At 39.8% G+C, this 25,791-nt stretch overlaps 1 protein-coding gene across 1 annotated transcript in view; it reads right to left on the bottom strand.

The window, feature by feature from the left end:
- Window positions 1-5,373: 5,373 nt before the first annotated feature.
- The window catches only part of LOC136373416 (interphotoreceptor matrix proteoglycan 2-like), a 21,948-nt gene continuing 1,530 nt past the window's right edge, over window positions 5,374-25,791 (bottom strand). Inside the window, exons 3-14 of the mRNA XM_066338318.1 lie at window positions 24,552-24,713; window positions 23,440-23,498; window positions 20,323-20,567; window positions 19,609-19,691; window positions 15,655-15,967; window positions 13,543-15,194; window positions 12,422-12,641; window positions 11,005-11,215; window positions 8,678-8,866; window positions 8,291-8,489; window positions 7,277-7,356; window positions 5,374-6,386 (exon numbers count right to left, since the gene is read on the bottom strand). Of these exons, the coding sequence (XP_066194415.1) occupies window positions 6,374-6,386; window positions 7,277-7,356; window positions 8,291-8,489; window positions 8,678-8,866; window positions 11,005-11,215; window positions 12,422-12,641; window positions 13,543-15,194; window positions 15,655-15,967; window positions 19,609-19,691; window positions 20,323-20,567; window positions 23,440-23,498; window positions 24,552-24,713 (3,426 nt within the window). The 3' untranslated portion in view covers window positions 5,374-6,373. The remainder of the gene's footprint in view (window positions 6,387-7,276; window positions 7,357-8,290; window positions 8,490-8,677; window positions 8,867-11,004; window positions 11,216-12,421; window positions 12,642-13,542; window positions 15,195-15,654; window positions 15,968-19,608; window positions 19,692-20,322; window positions 20,568-23,439; window positions 23,499-24,551; window positions 24,714-25,791) is intronic.

The following is a 25,791-nucleotide window of genomic DNA, read 5'->3' as shown; positions in this document are numbered from 1 at the left end:
TTTCCCATTTCTCAGAGCAGAATGGGGACAGGGCACAATGATTGTGTGTCAGGAGGCTTGGTTAACTAGAGGTCAAGAAATGGTTTAAGAAATGTTCATGAGAGGTTCACACATGTGCTGGAGAATTCTCATCGTTGGTTTTCTATATTACAGGGCTGAACAGCTCTCTTATTTTTTGTTGTCTTGTAGAGCTTTTTCCTCATGATCAAGTTTCTTATGTTATAAAATCCCCTGACTTTGCACACAAGTAATTAAAAGAGTGGGAAGTTTCATTAAGTGCTTATGAAACACACTGGTCATCACTAATCAGGTTTTTATATCATGACAAGGGGTGCTGCAGTGCTCCATCTGGAGAGGAGCAGTGGATAGTTTACAAGTTTGTTCCCAGGCAGCTGAGAGTACTTGATGCAAGACACTTTTTGAATAGGTGCTGAGCAATGAAGATGCAGAATCTACTGAGTCATGCACATCCCTCACTAATATTTCAGAAGTAAAATTTTCCATGTAACCTCCAAGGATAAATGCACACAACATACTTAATCCTTCCTCCCTGCTCATCTCTGGGTGTGGAAGCATCAGGCTGCAGAGAGGCTGATTGGGCACAATGCTCAGAGTTCTGCCCTCCCCTTTGCAAAGCAATATTAAGGATAATTACATAAAAGCAGCTTATTGACTTGAAGGTTTGTCAAGTCATAACGGTTATGGGGTGCTTCTCCTTTTCCTTATGTAGGAAAAAACCTTTAAAATATAACCTGTTTGTTTACTTTGTTTTTCCTGACATGACTTTATTCCATCTTTCCAGGCTAAATGATCTCTTTTTAGAGACTGGTTTGGCCTGCTTGCAGACTGTGGACTGGTTTTCTGCTTTGAACACCTTACCAGCAGCTTCTATTTCCTTTCTTTTCTTGGCTGATAAGTGAAAAGCTCTCACGTGCTTTGCTCTTTGAAAAATGTCCCACGGTGAGAGATAACCCCAAAGCATTTACCACCAACCTTCCTCCCAAGTCACATACCTTCTGCTTTTGTTAGCTTGCTGTTGCATTAGGCATGTCCCATTGGGAGCTATCTGCATAATGCTGAAGGGTTAAGTCTCCTGTAAGGTCAATATCTGTGTTTATGAGGCTCCCATTCACATTTCCTGCCAGCCTTGGGAGGACATTCCAGTGTGGGATGATTTTTGAAACTTGATGGGGTTTTTTTAACAGATAGCCATGTGCTGACTTTATAAATGTTGCTGTGGTGGGAAGAAGAGCAAAGTGAGACCTCCATATGGAAGAGGTGTTAGACCACGCTGCCTTCCCACCATGGCTGTGGGTTTGCATGCCTAAGGGGAGGCAGGTCAAAAGCAAACACTAAAATAAGTGTGAGAAGGTTTTGCTGATTTTTGTTGTTGTTTCTGGTTGTCTTGATTTAATCTTTAATCAGAACTTTAAATAATAAATAATTAAGGACAAAGAAGGAGGGGAGGAAGCTGTGCAGCAGTCTCTGATTTACTGTACAAAGTATTCTTTTGGATCAAAACATTCTGATCTTTCCACATGAAACTAGGGATGGGAAGAAAAGCCACTGCCTTACTGAGCAGATGATGGGATCTACAAACAGTTAACTGCAGTCAGTTGCCTGTGGGTCAGAGTAGGAGACAAGACCTGTGCCACTGCTGGAAGTGTTTTGCATCCCCCTCCCTTTCTGAGACAAGAGATCATATAAGATCATATAATCACTGTGTAATCCTCTTTAGGTGAGGCTGAGTGAATTTCCTGGTAGCTGTCTCCCATAAATAGATGGAAATCTTTCATACTCTGGATTGCTTGTAAGCTCACCTCTGAAAATCTACCTCTTCACTCACTCTCTTTTATCCAGCCACATGCCTGTGCCACTACATAAAGCCTTGGTGTATAGTCATATCTTCATTGTCCCCATTGTCATTTCTGTTCCAGCTATGTCAGCCTTTCCACAAAGGCATGGTTTCCCCATCTGGTAGTCAGCTGTGGAGATGCAACTGCAAGCCTAGTTAACACCAACTCTAATTTATGCTTAATAGATTTTTGAACAAGATTTAAACCTCCAGTGATTCAAGACAGTCATATTTTGTTGGTTTAGTTGTATAAATGAGACCTGGGGACAGTGCCCCCTTCTAAAAGGTCAGGTTTTAAGTGTAGTTTACTTCAATTTATATGTTTAGTACAGAAACATAGTTCTTAGATCTGCTGATGGTCGGATTGATTTTTAACAAATATAAATTTGCATCTGTCTCACAAAATTATAGTATTGAGGGTATTTCTCATCCTGAAACAAGCAGGAGCTGGAACCTATTTTTGTGTTTAACTTGAAAATACAGGAAAGCTAAAAGCACAGGCTCAGAACAGCTGCAGCACCTTAGGCAATATGACATTTTACTCCTGCAACCTGCTGCCATCCTCCAAGCAGAGCTGCCTGCACTGCTCAGTGTGGTGGGGACCCAGCAAGGAGGGTGAGTAGCAGCACAAGCAAGAGTCCAGGAACTCAAAGAAAATTCCTGGGGGTCATTAACATTTTGGAATAGGAGAGCCAATTAGTGGTAAACATGGCAAAAACCAAAACTTTGCCACTTGGTCGGACAAATGAAAAAAAAGGCTGGCCCAGGAATAGCTTTAGAGCTTTTTTTTTTTCCCCAGTTGTGAAACCAAAGCAAATGGATCAATGTTATATAGGAGCTGATGCATCTGATCCCAAACTGGATCAACTAGTGGAAGGATAAGACAGAAATGCTGCTGGTGTTGTAGAACTCTTCAAATATACCAAGCACTGCAAAAGTCCTGTGAGTTTTCTACTAATATTTAAAACAGTAACAATGCCCTGACCCATTGCCTATTCTGTATAGAGTCAGTCTGTGTCTGACACCTACAGACAGACAGATAAATTGGTATTGGTGAATATTTTTGCTTTTTGTTTTATAGGATGAGATTACTGTCCCCATGCAGGAGCTCTAACACGTTTACATGCCTCTCTTCACAGAATCCATGCGGCAGAGGGCTTCAAGTGCTCTCATACTCCTGCAGCCCTTTGGAATAAGGGCCAATTCCAGCAGGTCTGATGAGAAACGTGAATGAAAGTCTTGATTATTAAAGGCTTTTTTCATTCTAACATTTAAGCTGTACGTTCTTAAAACCTAAAAAGCTTTTATAATGCCCTTCCTTGGTTTGGAGCAGACAGGAGAAATTTGCGGTTTCAGCTGTCTCTGAGAACCTGAAAAAGCCTGTTTTCTGCAACTAAACTGTTATCCAGCAGGACATGAAGCTCACAGTCTGGGCTTCATGGAAGAGAGACCCAGTCACTTGGTATCTTTCAGCTTCTTGCTGGGCAAGGCCCTGTGCTTTGTAAAAAAAAGCAAATGCAAGGCTAGTACACGGTTCCTGAAAGGTGGATGGTCTTGCAGCTCTGACCACTTGTTTTCTGATGGAATTTCTGGCCCTGGTAGAATTCTACAACTGTGGATTGGTGCCTTGAGGTTCAAAAGTGAGGCCTTGAGAGATCTAGCCTGGTATGTTCTTGAGATTCTCTGTTAAAGGGGCAGCTGGCAGCATCCTTGGGGACCTTGTTTTCTTCTGTTTCCAGCCTTGAGGGGAGCCACAGATGCTGATAGACCTGTCAGCATTTAGTAAACAATTCCTGCTTTTTTCCATGCTCTTAAATTAAGCTAAGTCATTCAAACCTGCATTTTTACTTTGATCAAGTGAAAAACCACATGCTAACTCAGATAATAATAAATGATTGATATGTACACAGAGCTGGTTGGGTGGTGGCTGGCTTTTTTGTGGTTTTGGGGGTTTGAGTTTTTTGTTTTGGTTTTGTTTAGAGGTTTTGTCTGTTTTTTGGGTTTTGTGGGGTTTTTTTGTTAGGATATTTAGAGTTCCTTATCTTTGCCTTGGATTGGGAAAGTATCAAAGGAAGTCAATCATTCATTAAGTTTTGGCTTTTTGATTGGGGTGAAATGTCTTCAAAAGAGTTTAACTGAAAGCAAAGCCTTCAGGTATGTGCTTTCCAGCATGAATTTTCAGACTATAACCCTGGAAGTGTTAATGAGCTATATTTGGCACTTTTGTTAGCAAAGGAGTTTAACAGCTTAGCCAACTCTGTTGAAACACAGCAACTTTCTGATCTTATGCACACAAATGCTCATGGCTAAGATGCCCTCTCCATGTCAAACTCATAGCCTCTACATGAATGTTATAGAAAAAATTATTTTGGAAATAGTTTTTTATTATTATGGAAAGATACCATCATGTTCATAAGTATACACACACACAAAGAAAATATCACTGAAACAGCTCACACTCAGTGAAACCAAGCCCCATCTCAGGTTGTGCACAGCAGAATACCTTGGAAAGCTCCGTGATCCCAGCTGCCATCCACTGCTGCACCCAGCAGGAGCAGCACTAAACCTCCCAGGGCTGGCAGCTGAGCTGCACAGAAACAAGCCCCAAGCTGCTGCCCACCCTGAGCCCAGCAATTCTCTGCTCTGATCACAAGCCCTGGGCTTATGGGGTGGCTCAGCTGTGCTGCTCTGACAGCTCATGGGCCAGCCAGTAACGTGGGGCCTCTGTCTCAGAACATTGCTCACAATGTTCAGCAGCACCATATTATTTCCTGCTGTCTGGCATTATTTGGCTTTCAGTGGGTTTTATAAGCATTTCTTTGACAGATGTGTGGCTCACATCACCCATCCCCTGCCACTCAAGGCAAGAAGGTACTACACAAGTGATCCAGTGGGGTTGTCCAGGACACGTAGAAAAAATTACATTGAAATATTCTGTTGTTTGGCTAAGCTGCCTAAAGACAATCAAGTATTCCTCACTAACACTTCAACTCTAGAAAGTATCAGGTGGCTGTTGGCACACGAGGGCCGAGAACTACAGATGTGGAAATAAATCACTTGGCCTTTTTTGCTAGCACAAGATAATGTGATTGGAATCGGTGCCCTAACCCTGACAGCTGTGTTAATGACTTAAGAGAACTTGGGTCACTGAACAGAGCCCCAACACAGCTTCACATACAGTCAGAACTCTCTTCATAACATGAAGATAAAATTCCATTTCTTTACTTGGAAGTCCCATCTCAATTCAGCTGTTTCAAAATGCTTCAGGCTGACTTCTTCTGTTTAAGGAATTCTATGCTGATTTGCAATAAACTAAAAATAATTACAGTTTTTCCCTTCTCCGGAGGAAAGTGCTGACATCTATCAAATGTGCATGGACATAAGGACCTGATTTTGAAAAAGAGCTCATGGCAGGCTATTGCCCAGTTCAGTAATTCCAAATTTTAGTTGGCTGAATTCATCACTGAGTAAACACTAAATATAATATAGATATAAAAGAAGGGGCACAAATGCCAGTATAGTATTTCATTATTAAAACTAGTCAGCTTTCTATTTCAACAACTAAATCCATTCTGAAAACAAGCTGGGAAGGAAACACATAACAAATAAACAATGCAATTACCTTTACAAAATATGAAACAAAATCTCTAGATACAAAAAAAAAGTAAAAACCAATGTTAGTCACTTAAGCTTCACAGAACATCTGTATGATAGAAGCCCTTCTGTGCCCCAGCCTGTGTGTCTGCCAGAATGAGGTGGAGAGCCAACCATCCTGGCTTTAAAGCCACTGTAGTGTGCTGCAGAAGCACTGTGCTGCTGGCCAAGGCTGCCTGTGGGGTCTCTGAGAGGCAGAGGTGATGCTGATTCCCAGGGAGAGCCCTCAGGGGGCTGCAGGCTCACTGCTGTCCTCTGCTCTGCTAATGCCAGCTGGCAAAATGTACATCAGGCATCTGTACAGAAGAAAAGCTTTTCCAGGGAGGTTTGGTTGGTCTGCTTTAAAATTTTGGGAATGCTTTAAAATAATGCTAACATAACTCTAGCACAGTAGTTCTCCCCTATAACTCACACCTTTGCAAATCAAGTATTTCCTTCTGCTAGTGTTTTATAGCCATAGAACTACCCCTGGAGAGTCCAGTGAGGGGATAAACTGCCAGGAAGAGATTTTCAATGTGCATTTTATTTTGGTTGTGCATGTATCTTGTCTTACCCAAGGAGATTTTGGTTTTGCTGTTGTATATAAAATCTTTCAATGTCCATTTTGAAGTTAAAGAAAAAATGAACTTTCATAAACTCTGCCACTTCTGATCATCTCTGAAAAGTGTCACTTTACACGGAAAAGCCAGAAGAAATTGAGATAAACAGACATCTGTACAGTTTAGCCATTCATTTAGAAAACATCTGTATCCATCCATGCAATGTTAAGACTATAAGTAACTTTGCAGTTACATCTGAGCCCGCTGCTGGGGGAGCAAGGTAGCATTTATCTCCCAGGTGTGTTCTATCATTTTCTTTTTTTTCTTAAAGCAGCTTCCTGAAATGAAAAACAGAAAAGCAGCAATTAATTTCATCTCTTTCAAACACTGGATTCAAGGCATATACAAGGCAGCCCTTATTACTTTCCAGCTGTGGAAAATCTAGATGCTGATCCTTTTCAAGATGAAAAAAAAAAAGAATGACTGACATGGAAAAATGGGAACTGCTGTTCCTTCCAATTAAAAGAAAGTATTTCTGAGGATCTGGGGATACAGGTTTTTTGCTACTGTATATATATTTAATAGGATGCCAAGGAACTGTACTACAGTATCATTCAAAGTAACCCAGCAAGTTGTGGTTTGCTGCTCCCTACAGCAGGAATACAGTTCATGTGAGTGTGTATGCAAACAATTCCATCCTTGAGGACCTTCTTTGTGCTTAGCTTTCATCAAAGCACACAGCTCAGATTGATTGATTATTTGGAATTGTAAAATTTCTGTTACAGTTGGTGCCCACATAACAGACAGGATTGTACCAGTGATGTGTCTGGTGTTGATCAGTTGCCAGATCTTGAGAACTCAAAATAAACAAGCATTTTTGGTTTAGGCTTTTAAAATTTCTGGCTTTAAATATGCACTGGGAATTAGACCAGAACAATTAATAAGATTCTATCTGTTCTTTCAAGGACCTAAACTGATGTCAGAGCTCTGACACCCATTAACTTTGGGATTCCTCTTCAGTGTTGGTTTTTTTTTTTTTTTCTTTTCCTGGGTCTTCTGGGATAATTAAATACTGTAAAAGGGACGAACCTCTTCAAAAATAACATTGAAATCTTAGCCTCTAGTGTCCTAGCATTTCTAGAACCTCAAAAATAAAACAGTAACATAGTAAAGGTCATAGGATAAAATATCAAAGGAGTTGGTTATCCAGACAAGACGTTTCACTCACATTTGATGCTGCCTAACAAACTCTGCAAACTGGCGGTCTTTAGCGTAGAGCTCTATAATTCGAATTCTGTCCTGAATTTCCTAGAACACAATAAACAGAATTGTAAGTACATAATAGAAATCAGAATGCTACTGAAATAACTGATTTCTGGGGTTTGGGAAATAAAGCTCCTATGTGTTGCGATTTCAAAGAGTGGAGCTTGAAATTGGGCACTCCAATGCTAAAATTCTTCTTTATTTTATATATTTTATTATAATACTTATAATTAATTTAGGGTGGTTTTTTTGGTTTGTTTTTTTTTTTTTTTTTTTTTTTTTTTAAGTGAAGCATTTCATTTGGATTTACTGATACTTTTAAACCAAAATCAGGGTTTCGACAGAGTGTAGCATTTCAACAGACTTTAACAAAACCATTTATCTCTCAGAGATACTCTGCCTACCACCAGCCTACCAGCTACATACTGGATTCACACCTCTCCCAGTTGCTTAAGGATCTGTGGTTAGTTCTGGGATGTAAATCCCTTCTCTTTAGCTTTCTAAAGTAAACCTTGGATACTGTGTATACAGGAAAAAATAAGATGTAATCTAACTTGCAGGTTATAGAAAGACTTTAAAAACAATCAGAAAACATCCAAAACAAAAGCACCCTGTGAAAAGGCCTGCATGTACCAATTTTTCACTGGGCAACCACTCTTAAAAAAGATAGTTGGCTTCAAAAGGTAAATGTTGTGTCAAACATTGCATCAAACCTCCCCAACTCCCATGAAGTTACTGAAGGGATCAGCTCCTTTATTCTGTGGAATTAGAGGTCAGAACAAACCATAGCTTTCTCTAAAAGCAAGGAGGGAAAGCAAGCTTTTCTGTCTTCTTTTAAATAATTGCAGCAGCTGCAACCTGTTTTTCTAGAGCATAGACACTGGGGAAAGATCGGGCCCACCTCTGAGGTTAGAAGTGTGGAATAACCTTACTGTCTCCATGATCTTTCCCGTGCCACTATGAAAACAAGGTCATTTACCTCCTTAGTAAGCTCACTGTTTTCATAAATGTGCCTGATCTCTTCACTGCTGTAGTCTGTGGATGTCTCTGCACTGGTGGAACTGTAGGACGTTAGCTGCGGATATCTCCGGTAATAATGGCTGTAGCCAGTCGTGTCACTTTCATACATGGGGTTGTATTTAACTGCATTCTCAATGGACGAGAGGCTGTCACCCTGCCTGGGGGAGCAATAAACACACTGTGAGCTTCTCTGCAGCCTGGAAGGGCAGCAGATAGACTAAGGAAGCCTGGCATTTGGAGGTGCCTGCACGTCCTGTTGCTCGTAAACTGTGCGATATAAGACTTGGGAGAGAATTATCCTTATTGCCACCTGGTGTGTTTTAAAATATCAGATGGTGTCACCTACCCCTGGGAGTCCCCAGTATCACTCTTTGTGTACTGGTCTCGAAGGGTCCTGGCCAAGAAGAAGATGACAGCAGAGGCCACAAGAAGGAATCCTGCCACAGAAGCAATTGCAATGCCCACAACCAGTGGCTCTGACACGTATTCCTCACAGTGCTCCCCTCTGTACCACCAGTTCTCTCCCACACGGCACCTGCCACAAAGAAACACAGGGAAATTACACACCAGCAAAAGCCTTGGGTAATATATTTAAGCTCCTGTTATGATGTATCCTTCATCACCCCAATAAGTATCTTTGCATTGTCCAATTGCCAATTTTATTATTCTTCTTATTATGAACATACTTTTTGGTAGATAATCATGTAACAGTTTGAGTTGAGAGAGACCTTTAAAGGTCATCTACTCCCTGTCAATGAGCAGGGACATCTTCAACTAGATCAGGTTGCTCAGAGCCCCATCCAGTCCAGGGATGGTGCATCTACCACCTCTCTGGACAACCAGTTCCAGTGTTTCACCACTGTAAAAACATTTCTTCCTTATATATAGTCTGAATCTATCTTCTTTCAGTTTAAAACCTTTACATCCTGTCTTACCACAGCAGGCCCTGCCAAAGAGTTTGTCCTCACCTTTCTTATAAGCCCCCTTTAAATATTGAAAGGCCACAAAAAAAGGTGTCCCAGGAGCTTTATTTTCTCCAGGATGAGCTACTCCAGTGACAGAACTGAATGAAGGAAGGTAAAGCAGCAAAAGGGTGGTATAGCAAAAGGGAAATACCTGTGCTTTATGAAATTTACAGTCCCCTGTGAGGTGTTAAAACTGGAAGGTGTTTAGACTGAGGAAAAACTCCTGCCTTGATTAAGCCTTGCACGTGATAATTCAACACTGCAAAGGTGGGAAGCAGTTTTCTTTATCATCTTGTAATGCAAGTGCCAATGAAGGTGTGTTAGCTGAGTAGAATGTCCCTATTTTTGTGACCTTTACAATGGCTAAATAGATCCATAAAAGAAATGACTCGAGGGAAACACATGTCCAAGACTGTATCTCTGGAATGGTTGCCCAAAACAGTATTCAGCATTTCTGCCTTAATGTTGTTTAGACCATAGGAACTATAATGTTGTTATTATTGACTTCAAATATATCAGCAAAATTATAGATTTGCATTATATGTGTTTGGGAGTTTTTTCTATAAAAACTCGAAGTATTGTAATCTATTATGATAATGCATAGCAATGAATCCTTTTAATAAGAAACACCAGTAACATAACTCTTCTCACATAATGATATGAAACAGTCTCTGAAAGTAGTAAGCAATACTTCAATTTCTTCAAGAAGTTTTTAATAAATACTGGCTGGAACATGCTTGGTTTCAGATACTTACCTGCTTCTGATTAACGCTGTCACACAAATGTTTAAATACATAATGCATCTGTGATAATATCCAATTTTAAAGTTTTAAAACCATTTTATTTCTTCTGTTGATTGTTAGCATTTTAAAATTGACTTTAGAGAATTTCTAGGTAAACTTTAAAAAGAAAATCACATGAAGTAACATTACTACTAGAAGTAATACCCTTTTTTGTGGTAGTTTTCTTAATTTTTGTTGATAGGTACATTTTCTTTTTAAAAATAGACTGTTACATTGTTTGAAAAGTAAAGAAGTAAAGTGCTGTGTCAAGGGCATCACCAATTTATCTGTACCTTGCACAGTCTTTTTGATTACCTGCAAAATACAGCAATCCTGTTCAGATGCATCTGTATATATTTTCTTTAAGCAAATATCTGGGGCCTATTCCTTTATCCTTTTATGAACCCACATGATTTTCCCCAAATGTACAATGATTTACTTTCATGCTTTTTTCCAGACCAAAAGCACTATATTTAATGTATTTATGCACTACCAGTGTGATGTTCAGGTACAAATTTCTGTTATGGATTTAACTCTCATAGGTGACATGACACTATCAAACACTTCGCTACTTGAGAAAACCTCTGGAGGTAAATTCTGTGCCCAAAGGTCAATAAAAGTGATTTGAACAACTGAGTGTGTTCCATTACAACTGTTATTCCTAGTTAGTTTTATTTTCTGATGTTTCTGTTCTATTAATTTGTTACTGTCTCACTTATGAGATATATATATATATATATATAGGAAAAGTAATGTTAATACTGGGACTTGCACTGAGCAGCACAACATGAATGATAACCACCATCTACTCATTTGTTGCACAATAACATACAGAATTTTGGACAGATCTTAGAGAACTCTACAACAGAGGAGACAATAGGAGTTTTCATCCAGGAAGCACAGCTTCCAGCAGCAGGGTGACCTACCTACAGATGGCCCCTTGCCCAGGGCTTATGTCACACTTGCCATCGTTGAGGCAGAAGTTTGGCTGCAGGTCACAAATGCTGTTGCACGGCAGCCCGTCGATGCTGAGGTAGCCAGGATTGCAGACACACTCAGCCTCCCCACTCCAGCGGTTGACTAAGCACTCAGAGAACTCATTGCAGGCCTGGAACTTGCAGGGATCTGCTTGCTCACCTGACAATACACAGAGCAAAAGCTGTTATAATGAAAGGGGGGAATCTTAACTGAGACAAGGTTCTGGCTGCCATCTTCTCTAATGGTCTCTCGTTAATCCAGAAAAATCCAGTGCGCAGCTTTCCTGAGTAACAAAAGGTTCTGCTAAAGTGAACAAGCACTAGCAGATATTCCTCTGTCCACATGTGCCAGTGGCATGGCTAAGACCATCCAACAAACAGTGAAAAAAGTGAGAAAAAGCTAATATGAAGTGATCTTTTTCATACTGGAACAGAGAGTACCTCATATTTTTCTGTCTGCTGGAACTCTATTTTACAAATGAGCAAACCACAGGTGATCTCCAGTATGTCTTGCTATGGAAAACCTAGGCAGCATATGGGGAAGGGCACTGGGATGCCAGGCACTCACCACCTGCTGTGAGGGGATTTGCCCTTTTTGTCTGCAAGGAACACAAGCTTGTAGCATTCAAGATATCTCACTTGTATCAGGGTTAAGAGGCTGGCATACAGCTGAACAATCGATATCAGAACATTTGCCATGCTGATTAGACCATGTCTAAAAGAGACCTATCTGGGAAGAACATGAATATGTCAACAGGGCAGCACTCTTATTTTTCTCTAACCTTAAAATTGGAGATATTTCTGGGTTACTTCTATGGCAAACTACTGGCTAAGTTGGACAGGAGAAAAAAAAAAAACCAAAACAACCTTCTCCCTGTATCAGTGGAGTGAAGCAAGAGAGCCTGTCACTTTTTGGTGACCTTACCCCAAAAGCATGAGGCAGCAGCTGTTACCTGTGCAGATGTTCACCTGGCAGGTAAACTGGCTACCACCTGTGAGAATAACCATGTGAAGTAAGTTCAAGCCACACATGAAAGTAAGGACAAGAGAGATGGGCACCACTGTTCTGCCTGAGCTGTCTGCTCCCCCACTCCCCAGGTCAAATACAGGGGCATTATACAGAGTATCCCATCAGTTAATTTTTCTTCATAAATCCATATGGACCACATACAGCTTTGTCTGTCTGGGTCCCACTTTGGCTTTCATCTCCCTATTCCCAGAGCAGACTGTCATTTGTTTTTACTTTCTAAAGCCCAGCCTGTGAAAAGCTAGAGGACAGCCTCTGAGCTGTTGGGATTCTCAGCTGTTAAAGCTGAAATTGTTTCTGGTTCCCTTGCTATGTGCTGCATTTCCCTGCTGTCCTTACCTGATTCCACATCCAGGGAGTATTTATCAATGGCCAGGTTCATGGTGTGATATGCAGTGTTGCAGAAATCTTCCAGGATCATGTACACAGCGTTAGTGACATTCCGAGGCACAGGTTTGGCAAATTTCATACGACTGTTCACCACAATGCTGCCATTTCTGAAGTTCAGGATTTCCAGATTCTGGAATCCTGTCAGATTTGACTGAAGGTAGGGCACCAGCTGCAACACAGGGGATATGACAGAAAACCTGAATTTTTGAGGCCCCCTCTACTCATGTCATTTGCACTGTTACTGCAGTAGACAATTAGAGTGAGAATAATTTTATCCAAATCCTACACTGAAGGAATTAACCTTCACCCAGCTGAGGTCTGTGCTGGCAGCCTGCCAGGAGCCTGGGTACTACAGGCAGTTCTTAACAGTATACCAATTTGCAAGGAGTTTCTAAACATCTACAATTCAGAAACACAGTTCTCAGGACACACACTGTGCTCTCCCTTGACTAATTACCTGGGATGCTTGCCATTTCACAGGGTTTTTCCTTCAAGCATGTCCCCCTTCCCTCTCTCTGCTTTGCTCCCTTTATCTCAAAACAGAATGTTTGTTTCAGTCAGAAGAGGAGAATTTTCTACTTAAAATTTGGCAGTTGTTGCTGTGTAACTCCAGTGAGGCTTCCAACTCATCAACCAGATTAAGAAAGCTTAGCTCCCTGAGCTACCTCTTACTTAGGACAGGTTGAATGTGTTGCAGAAAAGCTATCTGCTCACAGCCCCAGGTTTTCTTACATCTTTCTCCTTAGACACTAAATACAGAGCACCCTGGAAGCAAGTAGGGGGAGTGTGGTAGTGACTTCAGATACACTTCTGTATTTATTGACACCAGCAGAGCAGCTGGTCCATGATGTTAAGGAGAATTCCTTTAGGCAGACTATTATCTGAATAAAAGATGAACAGCAACACACCACCCATTTCCATACAGAATTTCCCCCACAGAGGGACAGAAATCTTATGTGTAAACACCAGTTTTAAGTTGCTCTCTGCAAAAGAGAGATGCCTAATTATAATTTACCAACAGTTTTTTTGTCTATCTGGTAATGGACATTTAGCAGAGAAGTGACTCTCACCAGCTCCAGGAATCGCTGCTCCAAGGCTTTGTATTCAGGGGAGTTTTTATTAAACAGGTCCTCTGAAAACATCATGTTGGTAACCCGAAGGCTGAAGAACACAACCAGAGCTCGGGATGGGACAGTGCTACTGTAGTGAGTTTCATGTGTGGCCCAAGCCACACTGGCCATCTCTGTGGACTGGACACGAGTTGTTAGCTCCATGTGACTTTCAGTCATCCTCCTTCCCTCCTCAGTCTGCTCAGGAGAAAAGTGGACAGTGCTGACCTGACCCAGGTCTGCTGAAACATCCAGGACTCCTGTTTCATCTCCCAGATTTGCTGAGGTAGCCACAGACAATGACGGTGTGGATCCCACAGGAGGAAGGTGGGATGGAAGCTCAACGGGGCTTGTTGTTATACTCACTGTTTGATAATCCACAGCAGTGCTGAAGCTCATGGAAGTATGTGTGTCATGGTCTGTAGCATCCTGTCCAGCAAAGCCCTCTGGGACAGTGCCATGATCTATTACAGAAGGAGCTGCAGCTGTACCTTCAGTAGCTGCTGGCATTGCTGGTTGCACTGTCTGATCTAAGGAGGTTTCTAGTGCCCTGTCAGTAGGCCAACCATCAGCTGGTTCCTTCACTGCTGATCCAGGAGTGGCTTGGTCTGCCAGTGATGAATCTAGGGCTTGCTGCTCTTCTGTGGAAGCATCAGGCTTTACCACAGAAGGATCTGCAGTCAGAATAGTTTCTAAAGAGATTGTGTCCAAGTGTCCTATTGTAGCAGCTTCCATTACATCCGGCTGCTTCACTGTGAATAGTTCTTCTACCACTGTCCTGTCCTCGCTTTGATGTTCAACTACTTCAGGGATTATGTTCTGGCCTACACTAGACTCCTCAGGTTGCTCCATACTGACAGTGCCTGTAGATGTTTGGAGACTATCTTCCACAGACAGATCTGTATATGGTGGTGGGACAGGGGCCTCTCCAGCTGGCATGACAAAAGAAGAATCAAACATGCCCAGTGTTTCTGTCTGTGTAGATGGTTCCACAGACGATGGCTCTTCTGTCTGTAACAGAGGTACTTGCAGAGTTGTAGTCTCTGGAAAGACAAATATTTCAGACTCATCAAGGAAATCTTTTATATTGACTATCCCTTCATTCTCATCTTTGGAAAGATCATAATCTAATTTATTCCCAGAGTTAAGAATATAGTCTAAAATCATGCCTTCGGGAATATCCTCAGTTTTGATTAACAAAGACTCATTGTCATCTTCAAGCCAGTTATCAGGACCAGGGTAGAAAACTGGTTCCAGGGTTGCTTCTTCCCAAGGCCAGATACTTGATTCCATTTCTTTTCCTGAACCATCAAAAGCTGAACCAGACCCATCATCATATATAACTCTATCTCCAAAAAATATATCAGTTTCGTCTTCCATAGGGGACACTTCTAAGGGAAAAGGAATTTCTTCCACAGAGTCTGCACTGTCACTGCCCTCAGGACTACCTTGGATTACTTCTTCCTTTTCTTTAATATCAGTCTCTACGACTGATGAAGAGGTCACTGTTGGTGCAGAAAGCAGAGGAACTGCAGAGTCATCAGTAGATGGAGAATCTTCAGGCACAAGGTGAGAAGGACTTAAAGGCAAAAGTTCTTCAGATAGTTCAGTATCTTCAAACATTAAAAATAAAAACAAATTGACAATTAGATGTTATTTATGATAAAAAGTGTCAAATTTCATTAATTTTATTATCTGTAGATGTGTTTTCCACATTTTCCATAATACATCCCGGCCTTTGTATGCCAAAGTCATAAAGGAGCCCCGTTAACCTCTCCCACTTTCCATTCAGATATTCTATGGGCCAAGTCAAGATATGCAAAATTACTTCTATGCAATTTAACAAGTGCCATGTCTGTATCATTTCCAGAAGAGAGAAACAGGCATTATTAGATATTACAAGCATTTTACCTTGGTATATAGTTCTTGGATGTATGCATACACAAAAGATAAAAACTGGCACAGAAAGATTTTTAGATTTTTCTGGAAACTCATTTCAGTGAACTGTAATTTGGTGAGTATCAAGAAACACTGGTATCCAAATTTAAGCTTCAGTCAACAGCATTAACTTACCATCTAAAGAACTGGGGGCTGAAAGCCATTCCAGAGAGTCCATAGAATCAGGCTGTAGCACTGGTACAGTGACTAAATGAGAAGTCTCTAAATTCTGCCCATCAGGCAAAGAAGTGACATCAGCCTCTGAGGAAAGTGGAGCTTCAGGTGCCAAACTGGCCTCATAGTCAATGTTCTCTGGTCTTGGCTGGATTTCATTGTCACTGGACTGCTCACTGTCTGAGGTGGAGTCTGGTTTGGTGTAATCAAAGGGCAAGGCATTGCTGACAGTTGACTCATCTGCAGAAGGACGTTCAGCTAAAAAGGTGCTGTCCTGCAACATAAAGCCTCTATTAATATTTCCACTATTACAGGGGAAACACTCACTGTCTGCATGGGGCTGGACACACAGGAGGGCTTAACAGCAGGCAGTGGCCAAGTCTGAGACTACTGCCTCTGAGGGGGCAATGCACAGCAGCAGGAGGAGTGGCAAACACAGATCATTGCTAAACTTGTGCAATATATATGTAAAATGCACATCCTTCTGACCAATGTCATGTCCAGTCATGGCCATAAAAAAGGGAAAGGAGCCATTCACATTGTTTGGAGTGCAGCACCCCTTAGGGTATTAAGAGATTTACCATCTATATATGGTAAACCAACCATATATACCAAACCTATGCCTTTTCCTGTGCTGAAAAAATGGATCTGTCCATCTCCAACTAAATCAAATAGAAATGTTGTCTGCTTTCCTAAAGCATGGTGAGGTTCTATCAGCTTCTGTCATGGTTATTCATCAGCCACACCACCGATACAGTAATGCTAATATTTCAGTTACTATGATATATGAAACAGTGTATAAAGTGAACTCTGGTGGATGCCTGCCCAGTCATCATTTACTGATATATTTTAGTTTGTGGGTGTGAGAACCCAGGAGAAAGACCAGAACACAATGAAGAGCATTTAGAAGCTGGGATAATTTAGTCTCAAAGCCAAGATACTTGTGCAGGAAAAAAAAAATCTATCAGCAGTAATGATGAACAACAATGTGCATGAAGAATGAATTTGTGAATTATCTGAAACGTGAAAAAATAATTTGTTGTTACATCTCCAATTTCCACACTGTTTACTTCCTATTCCATGTCCCAATCATTAGCTGGTTTATAGTTAAAGTAGTTAGCATATTTCATCTTTGAATATTAATCTCCTACTATGGTGTCTGATGAGGTAATTATATCAGAAAAGGGCAATAAAGATATATTAAGGTTTTTGGTCAAGGCTACAAAAGCAAGCTGATAGCCTAAAACTCAGGAATTAGTGCTTGACATGGATACCTGCCCACATATAAATGCTGTGCAACAGTGGGATGTGGACCAAAAACTCTGTAGGGTATGGAAAACTGCCAAGCAATTTCAAAAAGCAGCAATTTAGTAGGGGCTAACAAACTGCCAATGGTGACAAGTAAAGTTAAGTGGACAGTGGACACAGGTTTCTGTAATATGTATTACAAAACTGCATTCAAAACCACTGTAATCATTTCTGGAGCTCACTATTCCTGTCAAGTCTCTTCCTATTGCTTGACCAGCAGGAATAACAGGAAGAATCCAAATACTTTTCAAATTGAAATTTTACTCCCGGTTGAAATGTGAGTGAATTAAATTTCCAGCTTAATTCACACTGCATTTGAATGCTTTGGAAACAGGCCAGTTAAGGGTTTTTAGGGTTTTTTTTCTTCTAACATTACTTGTTTGCATGTATTGATCACATTTTAAAATTCCAGTTGTTATGCTACCACAGTCTCGTCAAAATTTTTAATTTATATGGTAACGATCAGTTGAAAAATATATATATACCACAGAGACATGTTCTCTGGCAATTTTATTTTTGGCAAGACTAACCACCATAAATAAAGCTGTAAAAAGAGTTACTGTACAAAATTAGAAATAAATTGCACATATAAATTCTATAAGAATGAATTAGGACTACCAGAAATCAATCCTCAATACATTTATTTAATGTAAGTATTCACTTGCCAAGGATTGCACTTCATCATTTATTTGAATGTGGATGAATGCTCCTACGGCAACTAACATTATTCAAAGACTCTTGCTACAGGGCAATATATTATATTAGCAAGTTTAATATCATGTTGGCTAGTTCTGGTTTTCAGCAATGTAGAAAGCTTACAAATATGATAGATAGCTGTAAACACAGAACCCCTCACCCTGATTTTTCATTTTCTGCTGCCAGAAAGGCATTGTATTCCTCAAGCCAGAACATTCTATCAGTTATAACATAAACAACAAGAAAACATGGGTTTCAAAAACTAGACCTGATTTGTGCTTTAGTTTTAAAGACAGCTGCAAAACTCAATAATTAGTTGTACCATCTACTAGCAAATGGATGGTGAAATCATGAAAGTCCCATGTAATGTCATTATATTGGTATGCTAATACAAATCCAGCTTATTCTCAACTCATCTAGAGAAAACTATAGCAAAATTCTTTTCCATAGTTAACAGTTCTATTTATTTGAAGCTACTTTGCAAATTGCCTGTGCATTGCAGATTTTAGACAGCCGGTTTGGGGATATACTTGATACCTTTTACATAATCAGAGTTTTTGACTGAAGGTATAGAAGCCTTTATTCATAGTCCATAATTAGAAAAATATAACTTCCACAATTTTTTGTCATAATAATATTCCCCAAAACTGGTTTAAAAATTATTATTGGAAAGCTACACTACTCTAAATATCTTCCTGTCTGCACATCTTTCAGAGCACAGAACAGCAGAATTCTTTGTCTACTAAAATAAATATCTACAACATTTTAGACTAGTAGATGTCTCCAGTAAGACGTATCCAGTAAAGAGAAAGCCCTTTTCTGAAAGTTAACTTAAATTCATGTTTATCTACACCATATTTAATGCATTATGGTAAACCCACATGAATGTGTATTTTAGCCATCAATGATTAGATTTTAAAACTCAGCAGAACCTGTCATGAAATTAAGGACATTTTTCCTACCTCCATTCTGACGATACCTGCACTCTGTGAAGACGAATTTTGCTTACATGAAAATTTCAGAAGTTGGTTAAAATTAACGTTCTCATTCAATTTAAAAATTGAATGTCTGTGTCCATAACATTATCACATGATGGACTGAGTGAGAACCTACCATCCAGCACAAATGGGTCTGGATTTTAGGGCATGATCTGAGCTCATTTCTCGTTGAAAGCACATCTGTGTTATAGAACAGAGTGGAGGGCAGAAACCAACTTCCCAGACAGTGATTCAGCACTCAGATCTCTCTGTTGGCAGGACTGACTTGATCTCAGCAATGCTGGCACCTAACTCAGTATCTTTGCTTAAAGTCCCTCTGTTCAGACATGGTCAGGGACACCAAGTCTCCTGTCCAATACAGAACTCTAGTCTGTGTCTTGGATTATTCCAGAGGTAGTCAGAGGAGACAATTACAATTTCAAGAGACAAAAAAAGAAACCAGTGCTAGTTATTTTCCTCTGCTGGTATAAGGAGGATGGACATAATTTTCAAACCAAATTAAGAACTTCCTTTGAAAGAAATACAGTAACAAAAGGAGCTTATGGAACTTAGCATTTTATCTATTCTAGCAGCCAACTTTAGGATTTACATCTATTTCTTCTTTCCAAAGAAAAGTAGTATCACGGAAGGAAGAATCACAATTTACAATCTGTAACTTGTATTTTGATTGTAAACAAAATTGGAAGTTTACAATCAAAATAAGATGATCACAGAAAACTGCTGGGCAGCAGACACCAGAATTATCACATGAGAGATTTCACCAGTTTTTACTCCAATGTAATGTGCACCTTCATTAGTTCTTGCTCTGCATGAACAACAGGATAGAGAAGCTCTGGAGGTTGGTTACAATTCTGGCTTGCTGAAGTAAGTTGTTCAAATGTGTCCAAAGGCCAGTGCTCAGAACCATACTCACATCAAACTCTGGGCGCTCCAGCACGACTGGATGCTCAGTAATCCAGGATGAGTCCTCTGATGTGGGATGCAGTATTTCCTTCACTGTGGAAATATAAACACTTGGGATCTAAAGGCTGCAGTAACAGTGTGGAAGTGAGGAAGTTGCATTGAAAGACTGACTGAAAAACCCTCTCCGATTTCAGATTTGTAGGTAAAATCTTCTCAAAAAGTTTACCAGAGAGATTTTGTTTCTGGAAATGCCTTCAAATCACTTGCAGGAAGTGGAGGGGAAAGATAAGAACAAAGGGGTGGCAGCACTCTTTCATCACCTCTAGGGGGACCATTGAATATTCAGCAATAATCTGGGTATTTTGTTTGTGCTGCCTAAGACCAACAGCTATTGAGTTGAAGGTCACCCTGATACAATGTGCACCATGTGAACCATGTTGCCTCCTTTTATTCCTATTCATTTTTGAAGACATTACTGAAACTGCACACCACAAACCTCAGTTTCAAAATAAAAATTAAAATAAATGGGGAGCTAGACTAATAGATCAATAGCATGCTACTGCTAATGACTTGGCCTGGTTAAGATCAGAGTAAAACAGGCTGCGACATGTTGATTTTGTTCTGTTTCATTTTTCAGAGGACAGCTGAATAATTCACCCCTCTGAGGTGTATTTTGTAAGAAGTCAGATGTGTGGCACAGAAATGCAGGATAAGTAATACCCACCATTAGTAAGCTGAAGAGAGTTTGGGTCTAAGGAGATGGAAGCATTTTCAAGCAGAGCATTTTTCTGGAGGATCTCAGCAATATAATCTCGGAAATCACTGATGGTGTACACAACTGTTGGATTATCCTCTATGCCCATGAAGGAATTGTCCTCCACCTTGTTTGAATGGAGGTTAATCAGGTCCCAGGTGGCATTGCTGATGGCTTTTCCATCAAATGTGACAGCGTAGTGAACTTCCACCCCACTCCAGTTGTACAAAGAGAAAGAACACAGATGAGAAATGCCAGGTTTTCCTAAGCAAGAAAACACTATATTTTTTCACAAGGGCCTGTATCAATACCCTTTTTAACATAAAAGTACATGGCTCTAAGGGATGAATAAAAACTACTTGATTCTTTGCATGAAATTCTCAATGGAAACACTACCCAAAACTGGCATCTAGTCTGGTCCCAGTCCTGTTTTTCTACTAGTGAGTGGCAGGCAGAGCACAGGCAGACCAAACACTGGCTTTCTGCAAACATTATTAGTGGGTCCACCAGCACACAGTGGTGGAAGGGGTGATTTTAAGGTCATGCCAATAACAGGAATGGCTCTGAGGTATGAAAATAGGCAGGAAAAACAGGCTGTACATAGTAGCAATCTATAGTACCAAGTGAGAGCCCTAATCTCTCTCACTGTGCAGTGTCAACCTGCTTGAAAGAATTTTTTTTTTTAATAGCAACAAAGTAGTATTTAATTCATCTTATAATTGAGACAATCCACAAACACACTGACTAAACCCAGGAGCCTGGGGTTTTGCTGCTGGCTCTATCACTGACATGAGCCCACCAGAGGCACTGACTGTCAGCAGAGGAAATTAAAAAGGACAGCAGTAGTGAAAAGGCACAGCAAAGATGGAACAGAATATGCTCCTCAAACATAACATTTAGGTTTAATACAACTGTGCTGTCATTCATAGTTCCTAACAAATAACTACAAAACCCATCCTCTTTCTGGAAAGGGCTAAACATCTGGTGCCTGGAACATAGCCCTTGTGAACAGTTGTATACAGTCTGTGAAGAGATTTATGTTTCTAACCCTCCTTGAAAAATTAGGATGCTCATTCTCTTTAAACTTGTTCATGGAAACTGACTATGCTGAGATACACACAGAAGCAATTAATATATTTAGTAAATTAAGGCTGCAGTTCTTTTACTGTCTTGTGACATTCTTAACATACTAAACAAGGAAAATTCTGGATTCTTAACTTGCATATGTCTGATGATAAACAAGTCCAGACGTATTCCATGTTCTGCTAAAGAGTAATTATTAAAGTTCTGCTAAGATCTGCAGCACCTCTGGTCTTGAAGCTAAGCCAACAGCCTTCGCTGGAGAATTGTGAGTTTCTTATCTACTTCAATTTCAGTAATAATAGTAATAATAATAATAATAATTCCATATCTCTTCAAGACTTCCCTGCAAAGTATGAAGACTTTGAGTCATTGTTAAGCACTTTTGTTTTCTTCACAAAAGAGACTCTTAAGCACAAGTTACCCCAGCAGATGACTTATGTTCAGGATGATTTTTCCCAAGGGTTTTTAATTATTAGGATTTAAATAAGCAAATTAGGTTTATTCTTGATCAAAACAGATCAGGTACTTGCAGTTTCTGGTAGAACCCTCTCCCACAATATTTATGTTAGATATCTATCTTGCTCTGAACACAAATCCCAAAAAACAATGCCCTCCAGCTAAACATGTTTTTCTCCTCTGTATTATGAAAATATCTATAAAAGTTGTCTTTACCTTTCTTCCTCGGAAGGGCTGATTACAAAAACAAAACAGAATAGCAAACCTGTTAAATCAATGTCTAATTTCCATGAAGTCTTAAAAACTTTAACCAGTTTTGTTTTGGTATTCTACAGGGTATACCCATTTGAAAACACATACAGGAAAATCTTTTTAAGTTGCACAGTTATTCATAGTTATCCAGCTACATAACAAATTGCTCTGCTTTTACAGAACTATTTCCTATTGATCCCAAGGAATCAGCAGAGCAGAGACATCTCAGATTATTGTAAATAATGAAGTTAAATTGTTGTCTACCAGAAGATCAAGGCTCACTTCTTCTACCTAAAGGTTTAACTTCCAACCCATGGGTTTTGCTCATGCACAACACAGAACAGGACTTTGCCAAAAATACCTAAGCCTTTTATTTGTCTTTTCAAATTATCCAAGTGCTTGCCAAACCTACTAGACTGCAAACAGCAAGATGGAAGGTTTCACTACTTTATAGGCTGAAACTGGACACAGCCTAGGGTTCCAACCACAAGACCTTTCTTCATTACAGCTGCTGTGTTACCTACACGTGTGCTAGCTAAAATACTGCAGGCAATGAATTCTAAGAAATACAGCTTACAGTCTCAAAGAAACCACAATTTAGATTCACTCATGAACACACTCATTAGATTCTAAAAGTTATATCCAAAATACATATATTTTGTTATAACCAAAAGTTATATATGGATATAACTTTTAGAATCTAAAAGTTCAAGAAAATCACAAAAATTCAAGAAAATCACAAGAATTTTCTTGAATTCTTATGATTCAAGAAAAATCACAGTTGTGAGGCCTGTACTCCACATCAGACACTTTACATTTGATGCATTAACTTAACAAATTAACTTTAAATGTCACTCCGAAGCACAAATGGATTTGAGGAAATCAGGTCTTTAAAAATATCTTTATAGGGATAAAAAGGAATATAGGAATACAGAATTCCACATAATTTGTCAGTGTCCCCCACCCTTTTTTTTTGATCCAAATTAACATCAAGAATTGGGAAAAAAATTTTAAATGTACCACATTTTTCCAAAAAGATTTCTGTGTCCTTCCTTGTTTAATACTTGGAATAATAGAAGTAGCAGATACGAACATATCTTTTAATTTTTGACTAGAATCTTGAACAAGAATGCCTTAAAATCAAACATTTCATGTGAGAGTCTCTTGGGAATGCCAGAATGGAAAAAAAAAATAGAATTCTGTATTTCTGTTTCAGTTGCATATATAGAGGTACCAAATATGCATCATCATACATGATCATGTTCAATCACCATATATGCATCAGTATCTTTTTACCTGTAATCCAGGATATGGATGTTTTTGTATCCAGGTAGTCTTTCAAATACGCTTTTAATCTATATGGATGGAGAACCAAAAAAATTAACACAGATTCCATTCACTTCTGCTCATGTGGTGAAAAATCACAAAGTGTTTCTAGCATTTTCCAAAAATGCATCTGAGCTGTTATATCTAATAGGTTAAAAACAGTTAAATATTCTTTTAGTTATGGAAGACTAGTTTTGATGACACTGTTTCATTATTAGAAAAAGGGGAAATGAAAAGTATGAACAACATCCAGTGCTCCCCAAGAGCTGTATAGAAACATTCCAAGAGTAGAAATGGAGAGAGACTACCAAGATAATCAACTGTGCTACAGGAGACAAAATCAAGATAGAGAATACTGAAAGTTCATGCTGGTTTAGAAAGGTTTTTTAGCTTCCAAAGATCCTTGCCAAATGAGGATTATTTTTTACTCTGTAAATTCTTGTTCTCCTCCCCCATCTCCTTATTTTTAAACTGTCTCTGGTGAGACTTAAACAATCTCAGTGCTGCTGACTTTTTTTCCCAAGAGCTTCTATATTCAAGCTCAGAGAAAACCAGGCAAGGGATCAAAGGAGTGGAACATCCATGTACCAGGTGGACTCAGTCCCATCGAACATTTTTTACACACACACATACCATGCATTGCTACTTGGACTCACAACTAGGAAAACTCAAATGTCTATCCTATGCTAGACTTGTGACAGTCATGGTGATGCTTTTTGGCTGCAGTGAAGAGTACATCTCTTTCCCATCTGGCCCAGGATCTGGCATGGGGTAAAGTAAAAAGGATTCAGAGGACCAACCCCAAGTAAACAGGGATAAGAAGGAGGCAAAGCTAGAGGAAAGATAAGCCTCATGATAAGCAGCCATATGACAACGTAGATGCTTCTCTGAAGAGAAAAGGAAGACACACACCGTGCCCACCAAAATATGATAATATAATTACCACCATTATAGACAAAATAAAACCCAAATATTGGAAACAACAGGGAGACAAAAATCAGGGTCCCTGACACAGATGCTTTTTGCTGCTATTGTTTTGTAGAGCCAGCAAAAGGAGAAAGGAACTTTGGGAAGGGAATCACCTGAGAAATGAATCGTTCTGACAGCTGTTGATACTCAGCAGCAGATGGGTCCTTCAGCTCCTCACTGTACTGTTCACCAACAATCAGAATGTTGAACTCAATCATCTGCTCAGTTACAGGTCTGACCAGCTTTTCATCCTGCTTCTTTATCTCGTTATTGATCTGGAAGGGAAGGGAGGGAGGAGAGAAGAGGTACCCTTAATGCCAGGTGAATGCTGCAGTCCAAAGCACAGTGTGCTCACTGCAGGAGCCATCAGCACACCTTGTTTGCCTTGCACTATCATGGAGTGCTCATCAAGCCTCAGGGACAGAGGCAGCAACTAAGGAGGCAGTATCCTAAGCAAGAACATTTCATGAGAATTCTCATATTGAAGATAATTCTGTTTTCCATTTGGACACACACATTCAGTATAAGTCTATCTCATGGACCTCAGGTACAAAGTGAAGTGAAGATGTGTGGGGTGTTCATGAAGCAATTTAAAGTGCAACCAGGGCTATTCAAACATCTCACTTGAGCCCAGTCAGCCTAGCCTGATCTACCCAAAATTTACTCATTTATCACAGGGCTCCTACTTATTATTCCAGCTGGAAGACAAGCTACCTTTGCCAAGTTCTACATTTGGAGTAACACCCTGCATTGTTCAGCCTCAGGAGGTGAGGGATCCTCTCAGATATACAATGGGCACTGGGAATGGAAGCTCTGCTGAGCTAAAGCACTGGGCTTCAACTGCTGTGTCTACATCTGCCCAAAAAGCCCCAGAGAAGTGGCTGTGCAGTGCATAAGGGATGCATGGAATTATCATGGTGGCCACAGACAGTAGTGAATGCCATGCTTTAACCTAATTTGATTGACTGAGCATGCTTTCTGCTTACTTCTCTAGTATTTTTAAAACAGTGTACTGTTCCTTGTGGTATAGTGAAACACATCAGAAAAATTTAAAAAAAAGGAAAAAAGAGAGATTTGTCTGGGAGAGAAGAGAAGAATGGCTTGTTAACTTTAGCCAAATATCTTTTGCTAGAGGTTTTGTCTTTGACTATTTACATAGATATTTGTTGCTTTTTTTCCTGTTAAGAAGGAAAAAAGAGAGCCAGCAAAACAGATCTTTTCAATGAAACTGAAGCCTGAGTTATGCCTCATGCAGGAAATGGAAAAAACTTTCTCCAGTAAGTTTATCTGCCATCAGTGAGCAACTTCTATATTGTTTAGGAACCCTCTAAAAAATTTTAGTTAAATTCTCTT

This window comes from Sylvia atricapilla, chromosome 2 (genome assembly GCF_009819655.1).
Source record: "Sylvia atricapilla isolate bSylAtr1 chromosome 2, bSylAtr1.pri, whole genome shotgun sequence".
NCBI lineage: Eukaryota > Metazoa > Chordata > Aves > Passeriformes > Sylviidae > Sylvia > Sylvia atricapilla.
Note: the sequence above shows the minus strand (reverse complement) of the source record. Positions and strands in the feature narration are given on the sequence as shown.